The sequence below is a fragment of the Homalodisca vitripennis genome, chromosome 8 (assembly GCF_021130785.1).
Source record: "Homalodisca vitripennis isolate AUS2020 chromosome 8, UT_GWSS_2.1, whole genome shotgun sequence".
NCBI lineage: Eukaryota > Metazoa > Arthropoda > Insecta > Hemiptera > Cicadellidae > Homalodisca > Homalodisca vitripennis.
In genome coordinates, this window is record NC_060214.1 from 126,541,260 (window position 1) to 126,565,633 (window position 24,374).

At 33.8% G+C, this 24,374-nt stretch overlaps 1 protein-coding gene across 1 annotated transcript; it reads left to right on the top strand.

Annotated features, from left to right (window-relative positions):
* The first annotated feature begins 1,739 nt into the window (after positions 1 to 1,739).
* Positions 1,740 to 24,374, top strand: LOC124368364. Its single transcript, XM_046825647.1, is given in 18 exon segments — positions 1,740 to 1,900; positions 4,424 to 4,623; positions 7,538 to 7,627; positions 9,939 to 10,093; positions 10,096 to 10,220; positions 12,673 to 12,778; positions 13,494 to 13,796; positions 13,862 to 13,987; positions 14,046 to 14,171; positions 14,230 to 14,355; positions 14,414 to 14,539; positions 14,598 to 14,754; positions 14,955 to 15,121; positions 16,526 to 16,727; positions 16,729 to 16,955; positions 18,969 to 19,147; positions 19,613 to 19,874; positions 24,124 to 24,374. Coding segments are annotated over 17 exon segments (2,850 nt in total). The 5' UTR covers positions 1,740 to 1,900; positions 4,424 to 4,431; the 3' UTR covers positions 24,305 to 24,374.

The window sequence follows — 24,374 nt, forward strand, 5'->3', positions numbered from 1 at the left end:
TATCTGCAAAACATAGAAATTATATCGAATTAATTATATTAATATTGAACTTTCTTTATAACTCCTCAAAGATACTTTACAAAATGTGAGATGGTGCACAACGAATAAAATGTCATAATCTAGAATAGAATAGAAAAATTATTTATTTTCTTGAAAATATGTACAATAGTAAAATTATATAAAACATCATTTATACCTTAAGCACAAACACAAACATTGCTCCTTAGTTGTAGACACAATTGACATGAGAATAAAAATAAAACAATGTTACTTTTTATTAAAGAAATATGAACATGTCTTTTTTTATTTTAATACAGCTAGGGGTTACATCAATAAACAAAATTCAAGAAAACAAAATAGGACCTCAAAAAGGCAAGGAACTGCCTGTGTAGAGGCTCCAACTTTCTTAGAAAAAACAAAAGAAAACAACACTCAAGCAAATGAAATTAACAAATAAATTCAAATACGATAAATCTACCCATTTAAACTAAGCTTTAATAAAACAAATTTGAATAAAAAACACATTATATAATTTTCAACAGTCAGTCTAAAAGCTAATTCAGTATACATAAAATGCCATAAATATAAATTATAACCATATCCAGTTATCTTTTTGTGATATTGGAATATATTCAAATTAATAGGACAAAAGCAACATTTTATAATGTGGAGTCCTTAATTTGTAGTAAATAAATTAATTATTACTTAACCAAAAACATAATTATAGAAATATGACAAAATCAATGACAACTACCTGACTTAAATACCTAACATAGCACGTGACATAATTAATAAATACAAAATTATCCTAATTATATTATATTACTGTACAGATTTATGATACAATTATACAAATTTATACAATTTATTGAAGTCTGCCATTGTCACTCAGAAGGCTTAAGTCCAGGCATAATCTGTCTGTTTGTTGGATATATAGAGAATGAGAAATAAGCTATAGACTTGAAATTGTGCATGCAACTTCGACCAAGCCTGATAAGTGTCATTTTGTGTCGTCTGGCGTACGCGATTATAATGCTGATCTGATCTATAGTACATGGAAATTATCGAATAATTTCTAACTAATAGTAATGTAACCTACAAATTATATTTATTTGATTAAGGCAGTTGGAAAATGCAATGAACCAAATATAATGTTACGAAACAATTTTATTGGTTTACATTTTAATACGAAAGATGCAATTAAAAAACTCAACATAATTGTTGATTTTGTGTTTGGAGACCCTGAAGATAAATTCTTTAACTACTATGCTAAGTAGGGCTCTTTTTAATCCTCCTGGATGTTTAATCCACCCTCGAATGTTTTATAGCTACGCCACTGAATGTAACGAAGTTACTTCGTTACATTAGACTTCCTTACGTCTTTTTTGGTATTTCGATACTCCGTTGTATTGGTTTATTTGTATGTAGACAAGAGTAATTGCCTGCCATTAATTACGTTGTAAAATAAATTTATTGCGCTGCATCCTGCAGCATCCAGCTTTGAAAAATGTAATATATATATTACATTTATACATATACATACATATACATATTACACCACCAGGGCTCTATTAAATTCAGAGGAGTACAGAGCGAGAACGCGCGGACCTGCTTATTCCACTATTCTAATTACGCGGGCTATCTCTCTAGTTGGCAGGAGGGGCCCCTCCATCCCTACTTTTTCTCTCCGCCTGTCACGATCACCCCATTGAAAACAAACGGGAGGAGCTCGTATGTAAGGGAAGGGAGGGAAGGGAATCGATCAGGTTAACGTGTCGTCGTGTGACGTTTGAGTCTACATTCTTTGGAAAGCTTTAACATTCATTACTTTTTGTGTTTCATATTTGATTCTAACGTTGTTATGTGTTTTGAGTCTTCTGGATCTGCGGGATAAACTTTGGTAAGTTTTAATATTTCGTTAAAACTATTTACATTATTTTTAAAAACCTAACCTAGCAACGTAGACCATGTGGTTGGTAGTTGCACAACATGAGACAAATTAATATGTTTTAAATCGATATAATATTGTGTAGAATCTCGGTGAAAATGAGTAATAATCTGTCGAGCCTCAAGCAAAGCTTATCAATTGAAAATTATAATATCACACAGTAGTGTCTTAGTGTTCATTTCAAAACATCTGTGACTAGGTAGCTAACCAATAACTGGATAACATTTTACTTTACCCATGGCACATAGAACTATCTAAAACCAGCTTAAACAATTTCTGGTAATTATTTACTCTAACCACTTCACACTATTCGGTAAAATAATCAAATAAAGGTATAGGATAGACATAGAGAGTATTATAAGCGGACCCAGTTTTTTGCTGAGTTTTTCTATAAAAAAAATATGTAATTATTATACCAATCGATGTATTCAACCATGTATTGAACAATTTGAAGGCCAGAGTACTACAATAAGCAGACCAGGTTTTATATCACTTATTACAATTATTGATACTTTATTTATCGAATAAAAGAACTATTAATCACAGGTCACTAGCCCATAAGGACAGGCAGAATAAGGCTTGAAAGGGGATTGGCTATTATTTTGGAATAGTACTGGTTGCTGTATAATAAGTGTCCAACATTGGAGTGATAGATAATATCGAATCATTGATACGAGTAAAGTATCCTCGATATAACTACTTAAACTAAATAGCATAATGTTATAGGCATTTCAAATTAAATATAAAAAGGGAAGTTATAAGATTAAAGGCCTAAGTGGCAAATCACGAATTTGACGTTATCAACGTATTCTGCTCATCCTCCTGAACAAAAAATATATATGGTTTTAGGGGGTCCAAATGCCAAATTATTTTAGAGTGTAAGCTATATACCCAAATAGTTAAGTTCTTAATATTTTAATGTTCTGTTTGTGTGCTGTGTCTGGATATCAGTAAATATTATCTGCGGGTGGGACTGATAGCGTATCTGTTATCTGAGCGCTCTGGGGCAGAAGTACAGTACAGAGATAACGTGTACTGTAGGTTGGACCGAGTGAGTGCGTGACAATATGAGATTATTTAGTTTCTGTACATTCTGTGGAACACACTAATGGTAAGTGTTCTCTATTAATGTCCATTTATATACGTATTCATATTAAGGGTATTCATGGTTTAAGTTTTTTACACGGTAAATAATTGCCTTTCCATTACAATTCAGTTTATATTTCTGATCAGCCCCTCTACAATTTGGTATTTTACTGATAGGTACTATCTCGAGGGATGTTTTTCTTTCGTTGACATCAGCGCGGGGCAGCACCGATGACCGCGCTGATGGCCGGAGGCATTCGTCTCAACTTGACAACAACTAATTAATTTGTAGCTCGAAATTTAAGAAAAACATTGTTCATTTGGATCAAAATTCTGCTCATTTCAGTATTATTTTTCATTTACGTTTGCAAAGAGGTGCCGCATCCGATGACGTCATCACGAGGTTGAATCATGGTCACAAAAGGTCACGTGATGCCCGATGTGGATGTAGAACATGGAAATATTGCTCCACGCTTGAAAAGTTGTTCCATTTTTTTATGTTCTAGAACTTCGTTATTTCTCATTTCCACCCCGTCAAACCTTATATTGTTTTGTTCTGTAGGACGATTCCAATAAGTTAATAACGCGAAACTCGTATTTTGCCGCTCCGGCCGTTAATGTGACCAAGTAATAAATTTATGATGAATCAAATACAATGTAGGCTATATGTATATATAAATATAAGAAACAAAACAGTATAAAATTTATTTACTTTTTACTTTTTTGAGGATATACTATGATTCTATTGTGGTGGTGGCCTCTTGTTATACTGCAGCCTTACTATTTTGAATGATAATTGTGTCTGACACAAATAAAACATGTAGGGACATAACCATTAAATACTTGCTGCCATTACAGATGGGCAGTATTGGTGTTACTAACAGGTAATTCAATGGTAAAAATAAAAAGAATAAAAATAATAGCTAACTTACAGAATATGTAATGAAGAGGAGGATATAGAGGACAGGCCACCACATTTTTTACACAAAGAAAAGAAATGTAAAACTCTGTGTCCAATTAAAAAGACACAATATCCGAACTTCTCATTCAAACACAATAACTTGGTAGAGTACTCACTACACATTTTGTCCGTGGGTAAAACTAATTTACATGTAGAAGGTGACTCCATTTTTGTAATGAAACTCCACAAAACTCGTATGAAAGTAGGCTAATGACGATGACAAAACACAAAGAATAACTTCTTTATTTTGAAATAATCTACATAGTAAAATCTGACCAATCACGAAATGGGAATAATAATTTAATAATGAGTAAAAATAATTTAAAGTGATTTGCAACCACTCTTAGATTAATTTGCTGTTTCGTAACTACTCTTAGATTAATTTGCTGTTTTGCAACCACTCTTACATTAATTTACTGTCGTGCCAGGTGGTGAGATGTCTATAATCAGTTCTGCGAAGAGGAGCAGCCTCTCCAATGGCAGTAGTCGTGAGAAGTCTCGGCGTTCTGTAAGGTTCCACCTCAACTACAACCTCCAGTCGGTGCTGGCCGACTTCGAGAGTCAGAAGGAGCAGCTACGTTACAAGGAATTGGTGTGTAATATCAGAGACGCGGGCCTGGAAATTCGGGTAAGTCCATTTCTCTTACAATAAGTCATCCAACATATTATAGTTTCTTGGACTTGTTTGTAGAATTTATTTAGTATTTAGTTGATTAGTAGTAGAATTGTGAGAAGACACTACTCTGAAATGTCCTTTTTTGTATTGGATGTTTTATGAAAGATTATTGTCTGAAATTGAATATGGGGAAAATAGGTACAAAAAAATTGTTCTGTTAAATTCATAACTCCCCACATCATGCATATGAAATGCAGAAAGAGTTAAACAAATCAAGAAATTTTATTTGTTCTATATGAAAGTTAAAGATCTGTAGCCCTACTTTGATTTGGTTGGTGTATTTCTCTTCAATAGATGTTGATTTTTTACCAGCTATTCAAATTTGGACCATTTTGGGTCGGTTGCCTAGAATGCAAGCTAGTCTGAGTTGGACCCTTGTGGACTGAATTTACTCTCCTCCTGAAGTGAGTATTTGTATGATTTCAAGTATTTTACGTCAAGTATTTTTTACTGACTAATACTACTCCTACTGTACAGAGACACTGAACAATATAGGCTAATAATTGTTTTATTTAATTTTTAATATGAAGAGTTATTGGAAAGTCTTACAGCATATAATGTAGTATATGTCTTCATGCTACAAAAAACCGTATAAAAATAGAATTTTCCAGTTTTAACTTGGAACATTGTATTTAATAACTAAAACAGTTTTTTGTGGTTACTATTCAACAAAATTACAAAATGAAGAAAATTATTTCAGATTACAGTGATTTTTATAATTACATTTTACAAGAGTAGCTTTAAAAATAAATTATTTTAAGTTATTCAACTCCCACAGGAACACAGTGAACCACTGATCTGTCATTCAATCGTAACTACCTAGTTACAATAAATACTTAAATATTTATTTTCCTTACGTTTTACTGTTCTATAATATTTATTTTCCTTAGGTTTTACTGTTCTATAATATTGTAGTATGCTGTGAAAAGTTCAGCAGTTGTCAGGCCTTCTGATACTCAAGTAGATTACAATCAGTTGTGCAAGTTTAAGGTTACATTAATTATTTTGAATTTAAAAAGAACTTATTGCCTAAGAAACAATTTTTATAAAAACATATTTGCTATTTTTACACATATAAAAATAATATATAACCCATTGATGTCTTGCAAATAGTACATATGGCACTTGTAGGCTGAACAGTAGAAACGTGTAATTAATATATTTGTTAGCAAGATATTTCTAAGATAATAAAATAGATTGTAAAATATTCATTGGTATTGAATATATTCATAATAAAAAATAATGTAATACTTAATATATATATATATATATATATATATTTACAAAATTATTTGAAAACATTAGTTTGGTTTTATTATGTTAGCCAAAATTAAACATTTAGAGTCTAAAAGGAGCTTTAATCAGCTTTAATTTGCAATGTTGTTTGTACGACACAGTCACTGTTTAAACATTTGAAATAGATGATGAATCAGTTTGAGGACATATTTTGAGTTGCTCTGTGATGACTATTTAGAGATAACACTGTCAGTGTTGTATCAACAATTGCCACCCCCATATGAGATTAAAGTGAATAGTCCATAGAATGAAATCTGACTCATATGGACTTAAAGAATTGTAGGAAAATAGCAAACAATACTACAACATCACAAATATATAAATATAAAAAAAAGAAAAAATTAGGTAAAATATATTTAAACTGAAATTACCCAAACAGAGCATAATTGACAAAAAGAATAATTGATAAAAGGAATAACAGATGAATAACAATGTAACTATCCATGACAAATGACTCCTAAGTTTACATATCGTTGAACACCGTAAGTCTGGGAGAAACATAGAAAAGAACCGTAAACACCTCATAAAGTAATACAAAAATCCTTCTGGTTATACATACTAAAACAGTGTGTTACTTATTGTTTAACCTTACTATTGTGAAAAATAAAAATGTCAAATTTACTTTTATTGATTTATATAAAAGCATTAAATTATTATGTTCATAACTTACATTGTCATTAAATAATTTAATAGAGATATTTTTCTGGTAATCTTGACAATGTGCTTCCATTTCATCACAAGTTTTAGCGTCCATTACAATGTTCTTTTTATACCCTGTTTTCTCTGATACACTGAGGTGTATTTTTTTATTGTACTGTGGATCTACTGACAAATTGTTTGTAAGAGGATTAATCACAAATGAATTTCAGATATAGTTTGGATAAACAGTATTATTATCATGATAGTAATTATTGGCTTAGCAAAAAAAGTAGTAATCAAAAGACATTTTATTGTCGGTCAGAAGGTTGCATCGGCAACCACAGGAATTTTACTGAATACATTTATATCCCCCCCCTTTCCCTTTTGAAAAATCTGAAAAAATCTTTATTATTGTATGGTACATAGCTTTTTCCCAAAAGCTTGAAAATGTACAAAAATCAGTTTGCAATTTTAGGGGTAACGTAACAACCACGATGCCCAAAGAGTAAAATTTAAATTATACAGATTCGTATTCTATTTCACTATATTAGCCAAAATATTTAATAAAATTATGAAAAAATAAAATTGATTTCGGGCGGGTAACTGACGTGGAAGTGTAAAAATAAAAGATTTGTAGTTTTCAAAGAAATATTTGGCCATTTTCATTTTTAATATATTAGAGGAAAAATATATTAAAAACAATGTATGACTATATATAGTTGATTTAACTGATTCTAGATACATATCAATACGTACAGGGGCCAGTAAACACCTCTGATATCAAGCTTAAATTGACAATGTAATCATAAACCTTTCTCAAAATATTAGGCATTTTTTTTGACAATATTTTCCACAATAATTTAAGAATATATGCACTTTTGGATGTACAAAATGTATGTACTGCCGATGCTATAGAATGTTGCATTTTCAGGATGACGATCTTCTTCAAATCCTCACTGAAGCCAGGGGTTGTATCAACATCTTGGAACAGTCTCACTACCTTCTTGTCCAGGTCTTACTGGTAAGAGATCAAAGTTAAACATCAATATTTTGTATGCTGTTTATTGTGTTAGAGTTGTTTGAGTGTTTGTAGTTAGAGTGGTGTCACAAGACTAGAAATTTCTACGTTGCAATTAAAAATGTGCAGCGTTAGTTTTTTTGACAAAAGAGTTCAAACACTTCTCATTATACCAGAATGTATTGAGCCAAGTGCGGGTTATGTAGAAAGATCGTTAGTATTTTGAACTAATACATCATGTGCATGACAATAAATAGCCTACAATTCTAAATTGTTACCATAACTCGTTATGTTTTACTTAGTGAACAGTGTGCCGCACCCTAACTCAAAAATTTCCAATTGGTTACTATTTATTATAAATAATTTTTCCAGGTTGTTTAACTCCTCCCACGTGTACAGCAGCAAATGTTCTAACCAAAGTTTTTGTTGTCTGTAGTGAACTTTTGTTTGTTAAACTGATGGTAGAATGCATTAAACACCATCAGACATCATCTACGGTCCATTAATGTTTATTGTTATTGATCTGAAACCGATTGTCATAGTAACCACACAATTATACTGGTGTGCTTTGAACTGTTTCCTAGTGGGACGACTGACTGCAAATATTCAGAACTGTTCCTGCACTGTGTTGTGTGTTGTATGTTATGTCTGTACATTAACAGCTGTAGGATGACTTATTTAACACTATTAAAGAAGTTTGTTTCATTCTAGAAAATTCCATATTTTTTTGTCATAAATTCAGATTTTTTCTTTCTATAATAACTTCACGAATCTGGATTCAAATACAGTAAGCAACCCTTAAATCAACTACCTATCAAACTGAAGCGTGGTCCTACAAGGAAAAAAAGGGTTTAAAACAAAAATTATGTTTATATACAGTAGAGTCCCGTTAATCCGACCTAATTGGGACCGAGCCCTATTCGGATTATGTGATTGTTCAGATTAGCCAGAATTACAGAAAAATACGGTTTTAAACTTGAGAATGGGTCTATTTTGTTATAGAATTATCAACATTGTTTATTAAAACATGTTTTCTGACTGTTGCATTGTATTTCTTGACAAATAAAAGTGTTTGCGAATACTAAGCACATTTACCGTATTTAGTGTGAGAGTTCTATTGTTAAGCAATGTGAGCATACTGGATATTGTACGGGTCCACGCGTTCAATAGTTGTACGAAACTACGCGTCATCCAATAGACTCTCTTCAATGCGACAGAAGACAATAACTGAATTTATGTATTTTAACAATTAATATTGTACTCAATAATAATATCAGTACTGTACGTCCAATTTTCGTTTGATTTCACTTCTTAATACAGTAATTTAACTCATACTTAACCTATAAGTTTCAATTTGATACTGTATTTGACTTCATTATTTATGTACTGTACCGTACACAATTTGTCTTAATAAAATACTGTACAGTATGTCTATTTAATTAAAGTTTCCTTTGTTTATGTACGAAATGATGCACCCATTTTCATTTTTTATGTAATTAGTTCCTATATCTGTTCATTATCGTTATAAATAATTCCTCCTGGACCTGTTCGGATTAACCGACGTTCGGATTACACGTGTTCGGATTAGCGGGACTCCACTGTAATTCCTAAACCATAAAATATCACAAGTTATGTTAATTATAACCATTAACGTTTATTTCTAGTCACGACCACTTGTGTACCTTTTTTCTGCTCAAAGGTTAATTAATTGTACAAAATCAGTAAACTACATTTACAAAAAGGTTCAAAATGATCTGTAAGTAATATCATTCGTAATTGTTCTGCCTAAAACATACCTCAGATCAGAATTAAGACAGTAGAAACATCAATTTGCAGTGACTCGTTCATTCATTGATATTCCACTTTGTACACCTAAAATTAGATGTAAATAACTTCTTAGAATGGCAAGTCGACGGGTGATTACTGTAGAATTTAAACAAAAAAACGTATGTTTATGCTAATAGCAGGCTAGGGGGAATTAAAGAAATTAATACATAAAGCTCTAAAGATAAATTAGGAGATGAATTTAGGTAAATGAGTCTAATTATATATTAAAATAAAAATCATTAAAGATGATAACCGCCTCGTATTTTTCATCTGTGATGGTTACAAACTAGTATGGAGATTTGTGAATGTACTGTTCTAATGTTATTGTATTTCAGATGGTGAAGTGGGCACATCGCAGTGCAGATATAGCGAAAGCCTATCACGAGTTTGTGCTGGACCTGTGTTCGGCTCACAACTATCACACCAAGTTTGTAAAAACTAGCAGGGAGATTTGTGAATGTACTGTTCTAATGTTATTGTATTTCAGATGGTGAAGTGGGCACATCGCAGTGCAGAGATAGCGAAAGCCTATCACGAGTTTGTGCTGGACCTGTGTTCGGCTCACAACTATCACACCAAGTTTGTAAAAACTAGCAGGGAGATTTGTGAATATACTATTCTAATGTTATTGTATTTCAGATGGTGAAGTGGGCACATCGCAGTGCAGAGATAGCGAAAGCCTATCACGAGTTTGTGCTGGACCTGTGTTCGGCTCACAACTATCACACCAAGTTTGCCATAGAACAGCTTGTGTCCAACTTCAAGCCTGGTGAGTGTTATGAGACAAAACTACTACCTCATAATATACAAAGTGCTGGTGTTAGAATGATTACCAAGAGGTGGGTTTCGAAGACTTGGAAATTATTTGGAGTGTGTGGATTCAGGAGCTAGTGAGCTCTTTGTGGAACGTCTATCATTATGTTAAGTGTCATTTAATTCTCTCTGATAATGTTAATAAAATGTTTGTTGGTTAAAGCCTATAGCTCACATAAGTGGTCCAAACTGGTAAGTGTATAACTCCATATTAGCCTGAATTATTGTGCTGACCAAGCCCTCCCTCAGCCACCTTTCCCTCCTATGAAATGGAGGACACAATGATGATATTGATTCAATTAACAATAATTGTTTTCATATTTAAAACCTGATCATGTTAATCGGAACAGTGCCAGTACGAGAGACTTTTTCTGTGCAGTGATCACGGAACTTTATCTTCTGCAGTTGAGCAGTGAACGGGTATCCTGGACCACAACAGCTAACTCCTGATGACTCCTTCGAATTGGGGAGAGGATTTACCTTATTTGTAAAAAAAAATATTACTAACAGACAGCAGTACAAATATAATTTGTTTCTATGAGTTCATAATTAAGACTAACAGAGCTATTAACGTACATAATCAAGTATAAAAATAGTGTGTTAGTTGACCCAGTATGTTGGGTCCTTGGCTTATAATAGACCTCACATTCATGCAAAGATTGTTGAGATAAATTTTGTATGTTGATAGCAAGTGTTAAATGTGTTAAGAGTTCTGTGCAACAATTTGTTGATTGCACTGCCGTACTAAAAATCTTTTCTTTGGTGTTGTAATTTATTTGAATCTTATTTAAAAAATATAATTTTGATAAATTAGACTTGAATAATGGGTTTTGTAGTCAGAGTTTACTCAACATAGCATGTTTAATACTTTTCTGTAATATACTTGTAATCACAGTTTTCTTGCTAGATGGCGTGCAGCCAGAAAGTTGCTACAGTATCGTCATGGTATTAACTAACAAATGAGTTCAGAACATTTTTATATATAAAAAATATTTGTTAACCCTTTTAGTGCTACAGCATCTACGTCTCAGATGCTGCGTTTATGTCTATAAGTGCTAGCGTCTACGTTGTAGACGCAGCGTCTTTTTATACATATTGATTCTGTTTATGCAATTTACTGGCTGCAAACGATGACAGTTTATCCAAAAGCCAGTAACAAAATTTGTATATTTGATTGCCGACGACCAGCTGTTTATACGTCTTTGACGTGAAATAAAAAGGTCAGTTCAGATGTTTACGTTGCGAGCAAACTGACGCTGTGCTTTGTTTACTCTGTTTTATCTTATTTTATCTATTAAATTGTGTTATAATTGTGAAATACTACTTCATTAGTATTCCAAATCATTGCATTACTTCATTTTTAATTTATGTTTCCGTGTGTATTATATTTTACTAAGTTACAAACTATGTCTAATAAGAACACCAAATTACTTCACCTTTTTTTATAATTTTATTACTAAATAAAACAATTATTTAGGTAAAAAAAGTGTTAACTGTGCTTGAATTTCTTTTTTTTATAAATAATAATAAAGTTAGTAAAGTATTATGCTAATAATTGTAAGTTTATTACTTTTTCTCTTGAGCGTTTCAAACATTACTTGGAGGGCAAAATATGGTGCGGACAACATATTTTATTTTTCATCCACACTTCTTATTTGTTGTGTAAAAATAAAATAGAATATATGGAATTTGTTCAGTTTTAGTTGCTCTTTCCGTTGGTAGCATTAGAAAAATAATATAAAATTGTTTACATACTAAAATTGTATGCCAAAGTGAAAAACAAAATAAAATATAAAAAACATTTACAATTTAAATTTTTGTTTATAACAATCCAAATATGTACAAATGTATTTTTTTGTATTTATTTCTGTTTATTGGTTATTTATCTTCAATACAAGAAAAAAGTTACAAGATATAACCTCAAATAAGGAAATAGTAAGGAATTTACAAAAACTCTGCATTTATGCACTAAAATGCTTAGCACTCTTAGGTATGGCAATGCGCCAGAGCCCTTAGCACTAAAAGGGTTAAAGTAATTAGCCAAATATCTATAGTTATCTGCACGTTCAATGGGTTTGAAGAGGTCAATGAAAAGCTCATTAAAAAATAATCAAAGGTTTATTATTACAGATCTTTTTGTTAAAGTCACCATTCTGTTTATGTTTTAATGAATGTGGCTCGGAATTTAAAGAATAGGGCATGCGAGAAGAATTTATTGGACACTGTACATTCGAGAAACTGTACATCAACTGCAACTAATGCAGTTTGGCCTGTCTTACTGAGGTTGTGTACTGTGTACTGCAGTGTCACACAAGTATAGCTCTTGTTGTCCTGATACTGTCTCTGCTCTCACCTTGCACCAATGTGTGTCAAACTATTGTTATTATTGATTGGTTGATTGTTTACAGTGGGAGAACACAAAGAATGGGAGAAAGGGCAACCCTGCGAAGAGGAAGAGGTCTGCTACCAGAGGGTACATGCAGTTATCAAAGGCCTTCTACAAGTAATACCAATGTAAGTCGATTTTCTTATTTTGTTAGTCGATTAGTTTTGCCTTCAAAGGAGAATTGAGGGTTAATGTAGGTAGAAGTAAATACGTTTTGTCACGGCTGAGATTTTTATTTATTCTTCTTCTTTAAATGTACTCAATATCTTAAAAACCATTCAACAAGATTAAAAAAAATTGTTTATTACAAAAAGATTAGGAAATGTTTTAAGTAATTTATTTTTTCTCTAGCTCCATAAATCATAGAGTTGTGAATTTATCGAACTTAGTCACTATATTAAGATCAATTATTGTACAAAGTTTCAATTCATGCTTTTTTGGAATGGTTATTGTTTTCACAAGCCGAGTTATGTAACTTAGATTGAACCAGAAATAATTTTGGCCTCTGGGAGGCAAGTTCAGTGAAGTTATGCAGGCATTTTTTGTAAATGCTGCAGAAAGTATAATTGTAATAAACGAAATTTGTATACACAATATGTAATATAGGAATCTTCCTAAAAAATTAAATAGATTGTAAGATAAAAACTAAAAATATATCTTCCAAATCCTTTGGTTTAACCCCCCAAGAAGATTCTGTCTTCTCATAGAAGCACACAAGTCTGACTACACACTGTGATTGGTGGAAAATGTCAATTTCGAGGCTAAGGTAGCCAACCTGAACTCAGGCTGAATTTGCTCACTCTTCTCAGCATAATGGTGATGATGTGTTGCATGTTGTTACAGGAGTATAGAAATGCTTGTATTCAGTGTCACGTCAAACTTTCCGTACACACGCAGCAAGAACAGCTCGGACAATGTGGCTTACATCAGCAACGTGCTCAGGATACTGGACTACAAACCTGAACTCAGGCTGAATTTGCTCACTCTAATCAGCATAATGGTGATGATGTGTTGCATGTTGTTACAGGAGTATAGAAATGCTTGTATTCAGTGTCACGTCAAACTTTCCGTACACACGCAGCAAGAACAGCTCGGACAATGTGGCTTACATCAGCAACGTGCTCAGGATACTGGACTACAAACCTGAACTCAGGCTGAATTTGCTCACTCTAATCAGCATAATGGTGATGATGTGTTGCATGTTGTTACAGGAGTATAGAAATGCTTGTATTCAGTGTCACGTCAAACTTTCCGTACACACGCAGCAAGAACAGCTCGGACAATGTGGCTTACATCAGCAACGTGCTCAGGATACTGGACTACAAACCTGAACTCAGGCTGAATTTGCTCACTCTTCTCAGCATAATGGTGATGATGTGTTGCATGTTGTTACAGGAGTATAGAAATGCTTGTATTCAGTGTCACGTCAAACTTTCCGTACACACGCAGCAAGAACAGCTCGGACAATGTGGCTTACATCAGCAACGTGCTCAGGATACTGGACTACAAACCTGAACTCAGGCTGAATTTGCTCACTCTAATCAGCATAATGGTGATGATGTGTTGCATGTTGTTACAGGAGTATAGAAATGCTTGTATTCAGTGTCACGTCAAACTTTCCGTACACTCGCAGCAAGAACAGCTCGGACAATGTGGCTTACATCAGCAACGTGCTCAGGATACTGGACTACAAACCTGAACTCAGGCTGAATTTGCTCACTCTAATCAGCATAATGGTGATGATGTGTTGCATGTTGTTACAGGAGTATAGAAATGCTTGTATTCAGTGTCACGTCAAACTTTCCGTACACTCGCAGCAAGAACAGCTCGGACAATGTGGCTTACATCAGCAACGTGCTCAGGATACTGGACTACAAACCTGAACTCAGGCTGAATTTGCTCACTCTAATCAGCATAATGGTGATGATGTGTTGCATGTTGTTACAGGAGTATAGAAATGCTTGTATTCAGTGTCACGTCAAACTTTCCGTACACTCGCAGCAAGAACAGCTCGGACAATGTGGCTTACATCAGCAACGTGCTCAGGATACTGGACTACAAACCTGAACTCAGGCTGAATTTGCTCACTCTAATCAGCATAATGGTGATGATGTGTTGCATGTTGTTACAGGAGTATAGAAATGCTTGTATTCAGTGTCACGTCAAACTTTCCGTACACACGCAGCAAGAACAGCTCGGACAATGTGGCTTACATCAGCAACGTGCTCAGGATACTGGACTACAAACCTGAACTCAGGCTGAATTTGCTCACTCTAATCAGCATAATGGTGATGATGTGTTGCATGTTGTTACAGGAGTATAGAAATGCTTGTATTCAGTGTCACGTCAAACTTTCCGTACACACGCAGCAAGAACAGCTCGGACAATGTGGCTTACATCAGCAACGTGCTCAGGATACTGGACTACAAACCTGAACTCAGGCTGAATTTTCTCACTTTAATCTTTAAAAAGTAAGTTACAAACTGAGTCAGAAATTAAGTATGCCAATGGCATTTTGTATGAGAAAATTTAACATTATTACTAAAAAGAGGTTTAAATCCTTTTTTTAAGATATTATTTTGTAGGGTATCATAGTATTTTAGTTATTAATATTTAACTTTCATTAAAATTTACAGCACTGTGCTTACTGAAAATAAATATTAGATAATAATCCCTCTCTCTCTCTTCCTCCCTCTGCACCTTACCTCCCTTCCTCTCTCCTCCCCTCCCTCCCTTCGCTTTCTTTTTAGCCTTACCCTGTTCATCCTCAAGCTTCTGGTAGGAATTCTTAACATTAGTTACGGTTACAGATAATTTTTACACTATCTCTGATTTTGACTTTTAAATCTAGTTACTGTCATCTGTACACTTTGTGTATAATTACATTTTTGAGTAAAACATGAGATATTTACAAATAATAAATTCAAATGTTTATTGAAATAGTTTTTTGAGATGTAATAGCATAATAATTAAGTCGCTTAAAGGAATTAATCCATCACTAAAGTTATTAAATTATTTATCCTCTTTGACTAGAACAAATGATACTTTAACAACCTTGGAAATTGAATATTAGCATTATCAAGTAGTCAATACTAACCACATTCATTGAGCATGAAGTAGTAAATTTTGTATAAGATTGTACAATACTTTGAATTATGTGTAAGAAAGAATTTTACCCAAAGTGGAAACGTAAATTTGTCCTTATTAGTAAAAGTTTATAGAAAAACAATTAATAAGGTTGTGGAATAAAACTGAAGTATAACAAAGGCTTAACTTTAAATTTATTACTATACAAGTAAGTTTTACTGAAGTAGACATTACGTTAAATCAAACAAATGTTTTTTTTTAAGTTTGTTCCACTTACATCACATCACTCCACCTTAAATAAATAAAAACGTTTTTCATTTCATCACTACATTTACTCACCAATGTCGCAGCAAATGAAAAAGCAAATTTTGTGAGTAAAGGCAAACATTGTGTTACTCGAATTTATCAACCATCACAAAAATCGTACAACAACACACAACAACAAAGCACAATTTGTAGACATAACCTAACCACTCACAACACTGAAACTCTGCATAATAACTCATCGGATATTGCGGCAGAGGCTACTGGCGCACCGGCTTGTACAGTCGTGTCTAAAGAAAATGGTGAGTACAGTCCGGGAACTTTCTGATATCAATTCATACACTTCCATACTAGTTGCTGTCCTCTGACGGTAGGTTTGTGCGGCGCATTCCAGTCACCTCTTGCCTGCCACACTGCATCAGTTCATCCACAGTTAGCGGTTGCGTTTATTGGTTTTGATTTGTTTAGCTGCAAACTGAATATTGCACAGTATTGTTGAGTTGATGTATGTTTGGTGACTGCAGACTACTGGCGTTGGACGTGAATGCGCCGCGATCAGAACTAGAGGTGGAAGAGTCCGAGGACGCCGAGATGTTTTCCATGGAGGAACCCGGTCATCCGGTGGCCAACTCCCTGGACCTCAGTATGGAAGTGATGTTCCGGTTCGTCCACTCCCAGTGTCACAACAACGGAGTGCTGTGCTGGCAGCGCACCAAGTCCATGTACCCGGGACATGAAGGAGGTGTTCGACAAAGTGATGTTGCCCACGCACGCCTCGCATCACGTGCAGTTCCTCTACTTCTACATGTTGAGCTTCAAGAACAACCTGGTGTTCTGGTTCCTGCAGCACTTGTGGAGTAAAGTCATAGACCCCAACGTGTTTCTCGTCATACGACAAGCTGCCATCGGCTACATCGCCAGCCTCTTGTCCAGGGCCAAGTACATCCCTCTCAGGTGATCACAACATTAAACAATAACGATAATGAGTCTTACCTTGATTGGATTTTTGTTTGATTTACGAAAATATTACCTTTATTACCTCTTATTATATTCGCATATCAATATTAAAATTAAATGATGTGAGAAGCATTCGAATTTTAAAAGTGTTGTATTCCGTTCTTAAAATTGAGTTTCCACGATACTTTGTTAATGACTGAACAAGAAATACCCGCACTTGATCGTCTATGCTGCGGATTCCATGTCATAGAATAGTTAAATATAATAAATCCTTCATTGTTATTGCATGCAGAGCGTGTAATTTCCTTCTAGGTAGCAGTTAAGAACTGGAGAGCCAAGCACGGTTCAATTTAGTTTTGAAAATTGTTCTTCGTAGATCGAATGACCGCGGCTGCCGAGACCAATGGCGTGGACATTGGTGTAAGCGTGCGGAATAAATCACTGAGTGGATGGGTTTGAAAATGAAATTTCTTTGTAATGTAATATATGTTATTTTGCAAAGTAATATTAGTTTTATATTAACCCTTTGAGTGCCACGGGTATTTTCCAAAGGCATATGCATAAAGTGCCACGCTGTTTTTCGCATATTTGTAAGCTTTTGGGAAAAAGGCTGTTGTAAAATAACTACCAAACAGATTTCCATTATTTTGTTGTTGTTTTTTTCTTATTAAATGCAGAATATGATACATATCGTTACAAATAAAATTTGGTTTATAAAAATATAAAAAATTTTAGTATTTATAAAAAAAGTTTTTTACTTTTGTATAAAAAGTTAAGTTTTGACCTAATTTGTGTGTATACGGTATTTTTAAGATTTTTTATATTTATACCATGATAAAGGCCATATAATTCTAAATAAAACCCATGTGTAATATCTTATTCTAGAATTTTAAAAACATGGCATTATATGTATTAACAAAATGCTACCCCGGTACCGACATTTTATAAACTGTACTTCATTTGTCAGAGTTTAGAAATTACTTAGTAATGATGTAGTTTTTCCCAATAAATCTAATAAAACATTAATACAACACAAATAAATATGATTAGTAGATTTAGAAAAAAATACTTGCTAACATATTTACATAAAAGTTTACATTTACTAAATAATAACCCTAATAATATTTACACTGAAAATTCACGTTTTTCGCTTGAACACAAATCAAATCATACATTACTTTTGTAAAGAAATACAGTAAAATACTGTATAAGTTACTATTTTATTTTGTATTTACTCAAATGCTTGGTTATCGGCACATAAACAACAAGAAAGGCCGTTACGCAACACGGTACTCGTCCGCTACGTCGCGTGACTGGAAGACAGAATCATTGTACAGGTACTTATCACAGCCCACTATTTTTGGACGAGTTTTCCCTATCAGAGATAAAAATAAACTTCATTATATTTTCCTTCTTCCATAATGAATCGACAAATACTCGATGAGTCATACTTCCTATCTCCAAATAGACACACGAATGACCTGACATTTTCGAATAATGAAATGTTTTTCTTATAGTTTTTAATTTAATTGATTGTCGTAATAACTTGTAAATTCCAAAATAGGTTAAATAAAGTCAGTTGTTTTTAATACTGTAATTTATTTTGTCCCCGATAAGGAAAACTCGTCCAAAAATAGTGGCTTCTTGATAAGTACCCAAACAACGTAAGTTTCGCAGATAAAATAGTAGAGAAAGAACATAAAACTCGTATTTATTGATAGTTTGGAACCTATTGAATACAGCCGTCTGATTATTTGGCCAAAATAATCTTGTACTATATAAAATATTATCGAAATACGAAACGTCAAAATTGGCGACGCTGTGGCACTCAAAGGGTTAACTTTAAATAATTTAAAAAGATTATAAACTGATTTAAGTTGATTAATTTTTTACTAGAGTTATGCATTTATTTAGTAGGTTGTGTTTGTTGAGGTTAAATGTAAGGAAGCCATATGGTTGTAATTTTGCCTCTGTATTCTTGTACTAATAAATAAATGATGACGTTGACAGTGCGGTGAAGGACATGCTGAGTCAGCTGAGTGCCTGGATACACGGATACATCAGCAACAGTGACACCCAGACACCCACGTGTAACCCTCGAGCTCACGCCGTCTTCTACTCAGCATGCCAGGCTCTCTTCTACCTCATAGCTTTCCGACACAAGGAGATAGTCCTCAACAGTCCTAAAGGTCAGTTACTGTCACATTTCGGGGATTGTATGTTCCTAAATATAGGATAAGGCTGAAAACTCATCTTTTATCCAGCACAAAACGAATAACTAAAATAAAACTATTAATAATACAAAACATATAAAAGACTAACTGAATGTTGAAGTTCAGTATTTAGGTTATGAACCTAAACACAGAACACCGGGTATTTTGGTTTATGGTTACGGCTAACATTGGTAGTGCCATGTGATAAAATTCAAAATGTGATGTTGATTGTTGGATATCCGATGTAGGTTAAGATGAAAGTGTTAAATTATGTTGTATGACCTGATTCTGGTTTAAAATGAGGTTGTTAACCGGCACAAGTGGTCACAGCATATGTTGAAAAACACCATACTCACCAATTAGATGATCTCTAGTATAATACATTTTCTTATGTACCGCAACAGTGTTCCGCTAGTCAATGTATTTGTTATACTTGTCCAGGCCTGGTGTTCCTGCAAGGTCTGAACCTGGCGAAGGTGGTGACTTGTCAACTCAACCCACTGAGGGTATGTTTGCCGGCCGTCACACAGAACTTTGCTTCTGTCGCCCGTCACTACCAGCTGGCCTACTGCTACTCGGTGATAGAGCACAACCGTCGCAACACTATTCCGCTAGTCTACCGTGACTCTACCGGAGCTGTGATTACCACCCAACAAGTTTACCTGGACTCGTTCTTCCCCTTCGACCCCTATCTACTAACAAGGTCAGTGAAATATCTCATCAAGTCTTTATTCGCATTTGTATAGTATTGTTGTTCATTTCTTTCTAAAAACTTTTCAATATTGGTAAGATATCTGTACTGTACAACGTTTTTGTGTATTTTTCATTACTCTTTCCCTTTTAATTTTTAAAGTTGTGAATAAAAATATATCTGAACAAAAGAATTGTTTGGGAACAAAAGAATTGTTTGGGCACTGCCTGGAGAAGTTTTTGCTAGAATAGTTTTACAAAAAACCTAATTTATTCCCCAATCCGGTTTTTTTTTATATAGGGTATCCCGTTACTCTCTGGGAAAAGTTATATCACGTTATTGGTTAGATCAAGTCAAACACATTCTACCATATATGAACATGGATCTCGGATGCTTAGTTTCCCATCTGTCTGGATTTATGTGTTTCTTATAACAAAAATTTTGTTTAACTGATAAACTAAATCCTACCAAATTTGGGTCAAATGATAACAAGAAAAATTACTACAAACAGTATAATGTTATTATCTTTAACGCTCTCAAATGGTGGGCATTAAAACTTTAACTTTTAACCCTTTAACTGCCATGTCCGAGATATGCCGTGGAACTGTAATTTTGTGAACAGCCACCTCACCCGAGTATACTCGTTTTCATATTATCAGCTGCTTTATTTTTGTTGTATCAGCTGTTATATTGTGTTACTTGGTGTTCTATTATGTTAGAAATGTCTACAAGATAGCTGTCCAGTTGGTAGTGATTTCTTGTGGACATTACTCAAATACTGGGATGCCACGTTTTTGTATTGTACATGAGTTCGGAAATGGTTACGTTGATATTCACGAGGTATTTTCCAATGTTTAATTGTAGATAACTGAGTGATAGTGGTATTATTTGACAAATTTACATTATTTGATATGTTGTCAACATTTTTAATGGTTTACTCTATTTACTAAACTTTAAATAACATGTTTGACATGTTATGTCAAAAACTCATATAAATGGGAAAATACGAGGGCTGTTCAGAAAGTAACCTCCGGTTGGTCACAGTGCGGGTAGTGGAGGGGAGTAGCGCGCCATCTGTGCATTCACGCACTAAGCAGGTCAGTCGGCATCAAGCTGTAGTCGAGTGAACATCGTACCTGCGCTAGTTTAGTTTTTGTGGCAGTTTGAAATGTGTGCTGCAATAGAAAATACCGCCAAATGTGAAGTGCGTGCTGTTATACGGTTTTTTACAGCCAAAGGATACTCTGCAGCAGCTATTCATCGTGAGCTTTGTGCCGTGTACGGACCACAAGTTATGAGTGAAGGAGTTGTCCGTGAATGGGTACGTTTATTTAAAAGTGGACGACGAGAAAACGTTCATGATGAAGAGAGGAGTGGTAGACCATCCTTGGTGACTGACGAACTCGTTCAGACAGTTGATGCAAAAGTTCGTGAAAATCGACGTTTTCACAATGGCGGAGTTGTCTACTGATTTTCCACAGATTTCTAAGACTCTTTTGTACGAGATAGTGACAGCAAGATTGGGTTACCGTAAGTTATGTGCACGATGGGTGCCCAAAATTCTTACCGACCACCACAAAACTCAAAGAATGGCCTCTGCATTAGACTTTCTGTCACGTTATGCGGACGAAGGAGAACCATTGTTAAACAGAATCGTGACCGGTGACGAAACCTGGATTAAGTACGTAAACCCTGAGACAAAAGAACAATCAAAGATGTGGGCACATTCAGATTCTCCTACCAAACCAAAAAAAAGCCCGGCAAGATTTTTCTGCTGATGGCAACGGTGTTTTGGGATACCAAAGGGGTGTTGTTGGTTGAATTCATGGAACGTGGGACGACCATTAATCAAGACGTGTACTGTGAAACACTAAAAACATTACGACGGGCTATACAGAACAAACGCCGTGGTATGCTGACTTCCGGTATCGTCGTTTTTTTGCACGATAACGCCCGTCCTCACTCTGCTTGCAGAACAACAGCCCTTCTTAAGTCCTTCAAGTGGGACGTTTTCAACCATCCACCTTACAGCCCAGATCTGGCGCCAAGCGACTATCACCTCTTCATGCATATGAAGAAATGGCTCGGGTCCCAGCGGTTTGATGACGACGAAGAGCTCAAAGATGCGGTCACAGGCTGGCTCAAGGCACAGGCGGGTGATTTTTATGCAGAAGGAATTTCAAAGCTTGTGAAGAGATACGATAAGTGCCTCAATCGTGATGGAGACTATGTCGAAAAATAGTGCAAAGATGTAGTTGTAAGATGTATATATTAAAATATTTTTACTTAACTTGGTGTATTTTTTTCAATCGACCGGAGGTTACTTTCTGAACAGCCCTCGTAATACTCGGTGCGGGGGGGTTATGTAGTTAAGTCCGGTGCTGGGGTGTTGCTACGAAATCTGGAACAAGGCGGTTAAAGGGTTAATATTGTAAAAAAACCACCAATTTTACTAAAGAATTTCAAAACTATTCTAAAACATCAAAATTATTTAAATTGAATAATAAGTAACTGATTTAGAGCAGATTTACTGTGGTACATACAGGCCCATGGTTCTCAGCGAATGGCCAAGAATACAAAAATTTAATAAATGGCAGTTTCGGAATATCTTATGCCTATTGTTACTGTTTGTATTTTATAATGTAAAATACTATAAATACTTGTTTCAGCACTCCCTAAGGATAGTTTAGAGTCAAATATTTTATGTTCTATTTTATGTTCAGGTCTTAAATTTACTTTAAGACCTGTTATTTTAGGACAATTCTTTACTAAAATTAAGTCACATGCCAACCACTCTTCTTTTACATAAAAAACAGCTGATTTATGATGTTGCCATTTAAATAACATTGCTGTCTGAACATTATTGTATGATTTTGCTATTTGTTTATTACTTTGAATGTTAACATTGTTGAAGTCACTTTTAATTCAATTGTTTTGTTTAGTTTTTTAACAGTTGTAAATAAAGGAACCCTTACAGTAAATAAAGCAGTTTTTGTTGTTAATTAAGAGGTTTTTTTATTATTGTTATTAATATATTTTTTATAATGCTTTATTCTTTTATTTTATTTAGATAAAACAAAAGTTACTTAGCAACAGATTTAAATTTACATCGCTTTAAATCAGTTAGTTATTATTCTGCTTAAATCATTTTTAACCTGGTCGATTTGTATTTTACCACTAAAATCATTACTGGTCAAATATCTTCTAATTATACATAAATTGAAAGCTTGTGAGTTGTTTTTAATGTTAATGGTCTTTCATTTAGTTTTATCTTGTTTCTAGTTGGCAACCTGTGTGGTTTTGCTATATGTGATTTTGTTGTTAACCTCTTTGTAGCGGAGATTGTTGTTTTGTGAACAAATCATTTTCTTATATTTTGTTCAGAAGTTTTTTATTCAAATTGGGCAAAGTTTTATTGTACACTGTTGATTATAAATACTTAAGAACGGGTGATCCTCTCGTAGATAAAATTCTATTAGTGATATTCTAATGTAATCTGAAATGACTAACTTTTGAGTCTGAAGTAGAAGTGTTGTATCTTATATTCTTTTTGTTTTTTTTAATTGATTTTGAAGTAAAACCTGACTTATACACTGTTCCACATCAGCTAACTTAACAAAGGTAGAACAATACTTTTGCATGAGTTAATTTTATTGTGTTGCTTAGCAACTGAAAATGGGCAAACATTTGCCACTGTGCTGTTTTTACTGTAAACAACATTTATTTCCATTTTTATTTCTCATAACCTCATAACACTATATATTTTTGTGTCCACAACTAAATTTCCTACAATTTGGTTATTTTAGACTTTTGAAACATCTTGTGTTTTATTATAATGCTGATCCTTTTGTGTAAATATATTTTTTCATATGTAAAATACTAAATACAATGTATGCTGTAAAAATATGTATATATTTTTATTTTTTCTTTAAAATGATGTAGCTTTTTCTCTGATTCTGAATTAGAAAAAAAGATGTAAAGCTATATACATTACAAAATAAATATTTTTTATGAAATTTACAGAAGAATCCTGTAAAATCTACAAAAAGCAATGCAAACTTTTGAATTTCAGATTGATTCTTCTAGAGTTAAAAGTCGTAATAGCCGGCATTTTGAAAATGTTAAAGATAATATTATAATATTTTTATATAGTAATTGTCTTTGTTACCATAAAGTTTTTATAGGATCTAGTTTAGTTGTTAAGGTATTTGTTTTTTGTATGAAACACCTTTACCTTTGACACTCATGTTTTTTCTTACAGAACAAAGAAGTACATAAAAGATTTCTACAGAGAATATGAAAACTGGCTGCCAGACGAGGAGAAAGGTGGACAGGTGAGGGGTGGTGAGGGGGAGGAGGAGGATGACTTCATCATGGAACACTCACCGTCCACGAACGCCATGTTTACGTACGGTAGTTCGCCTGGATTCTTACAGACTTGATTGTGATATAGGCCTATTTATTTGTTAATTGTTTCATTATAATTGAAATAAATCGAAAAGAGAATTGTTA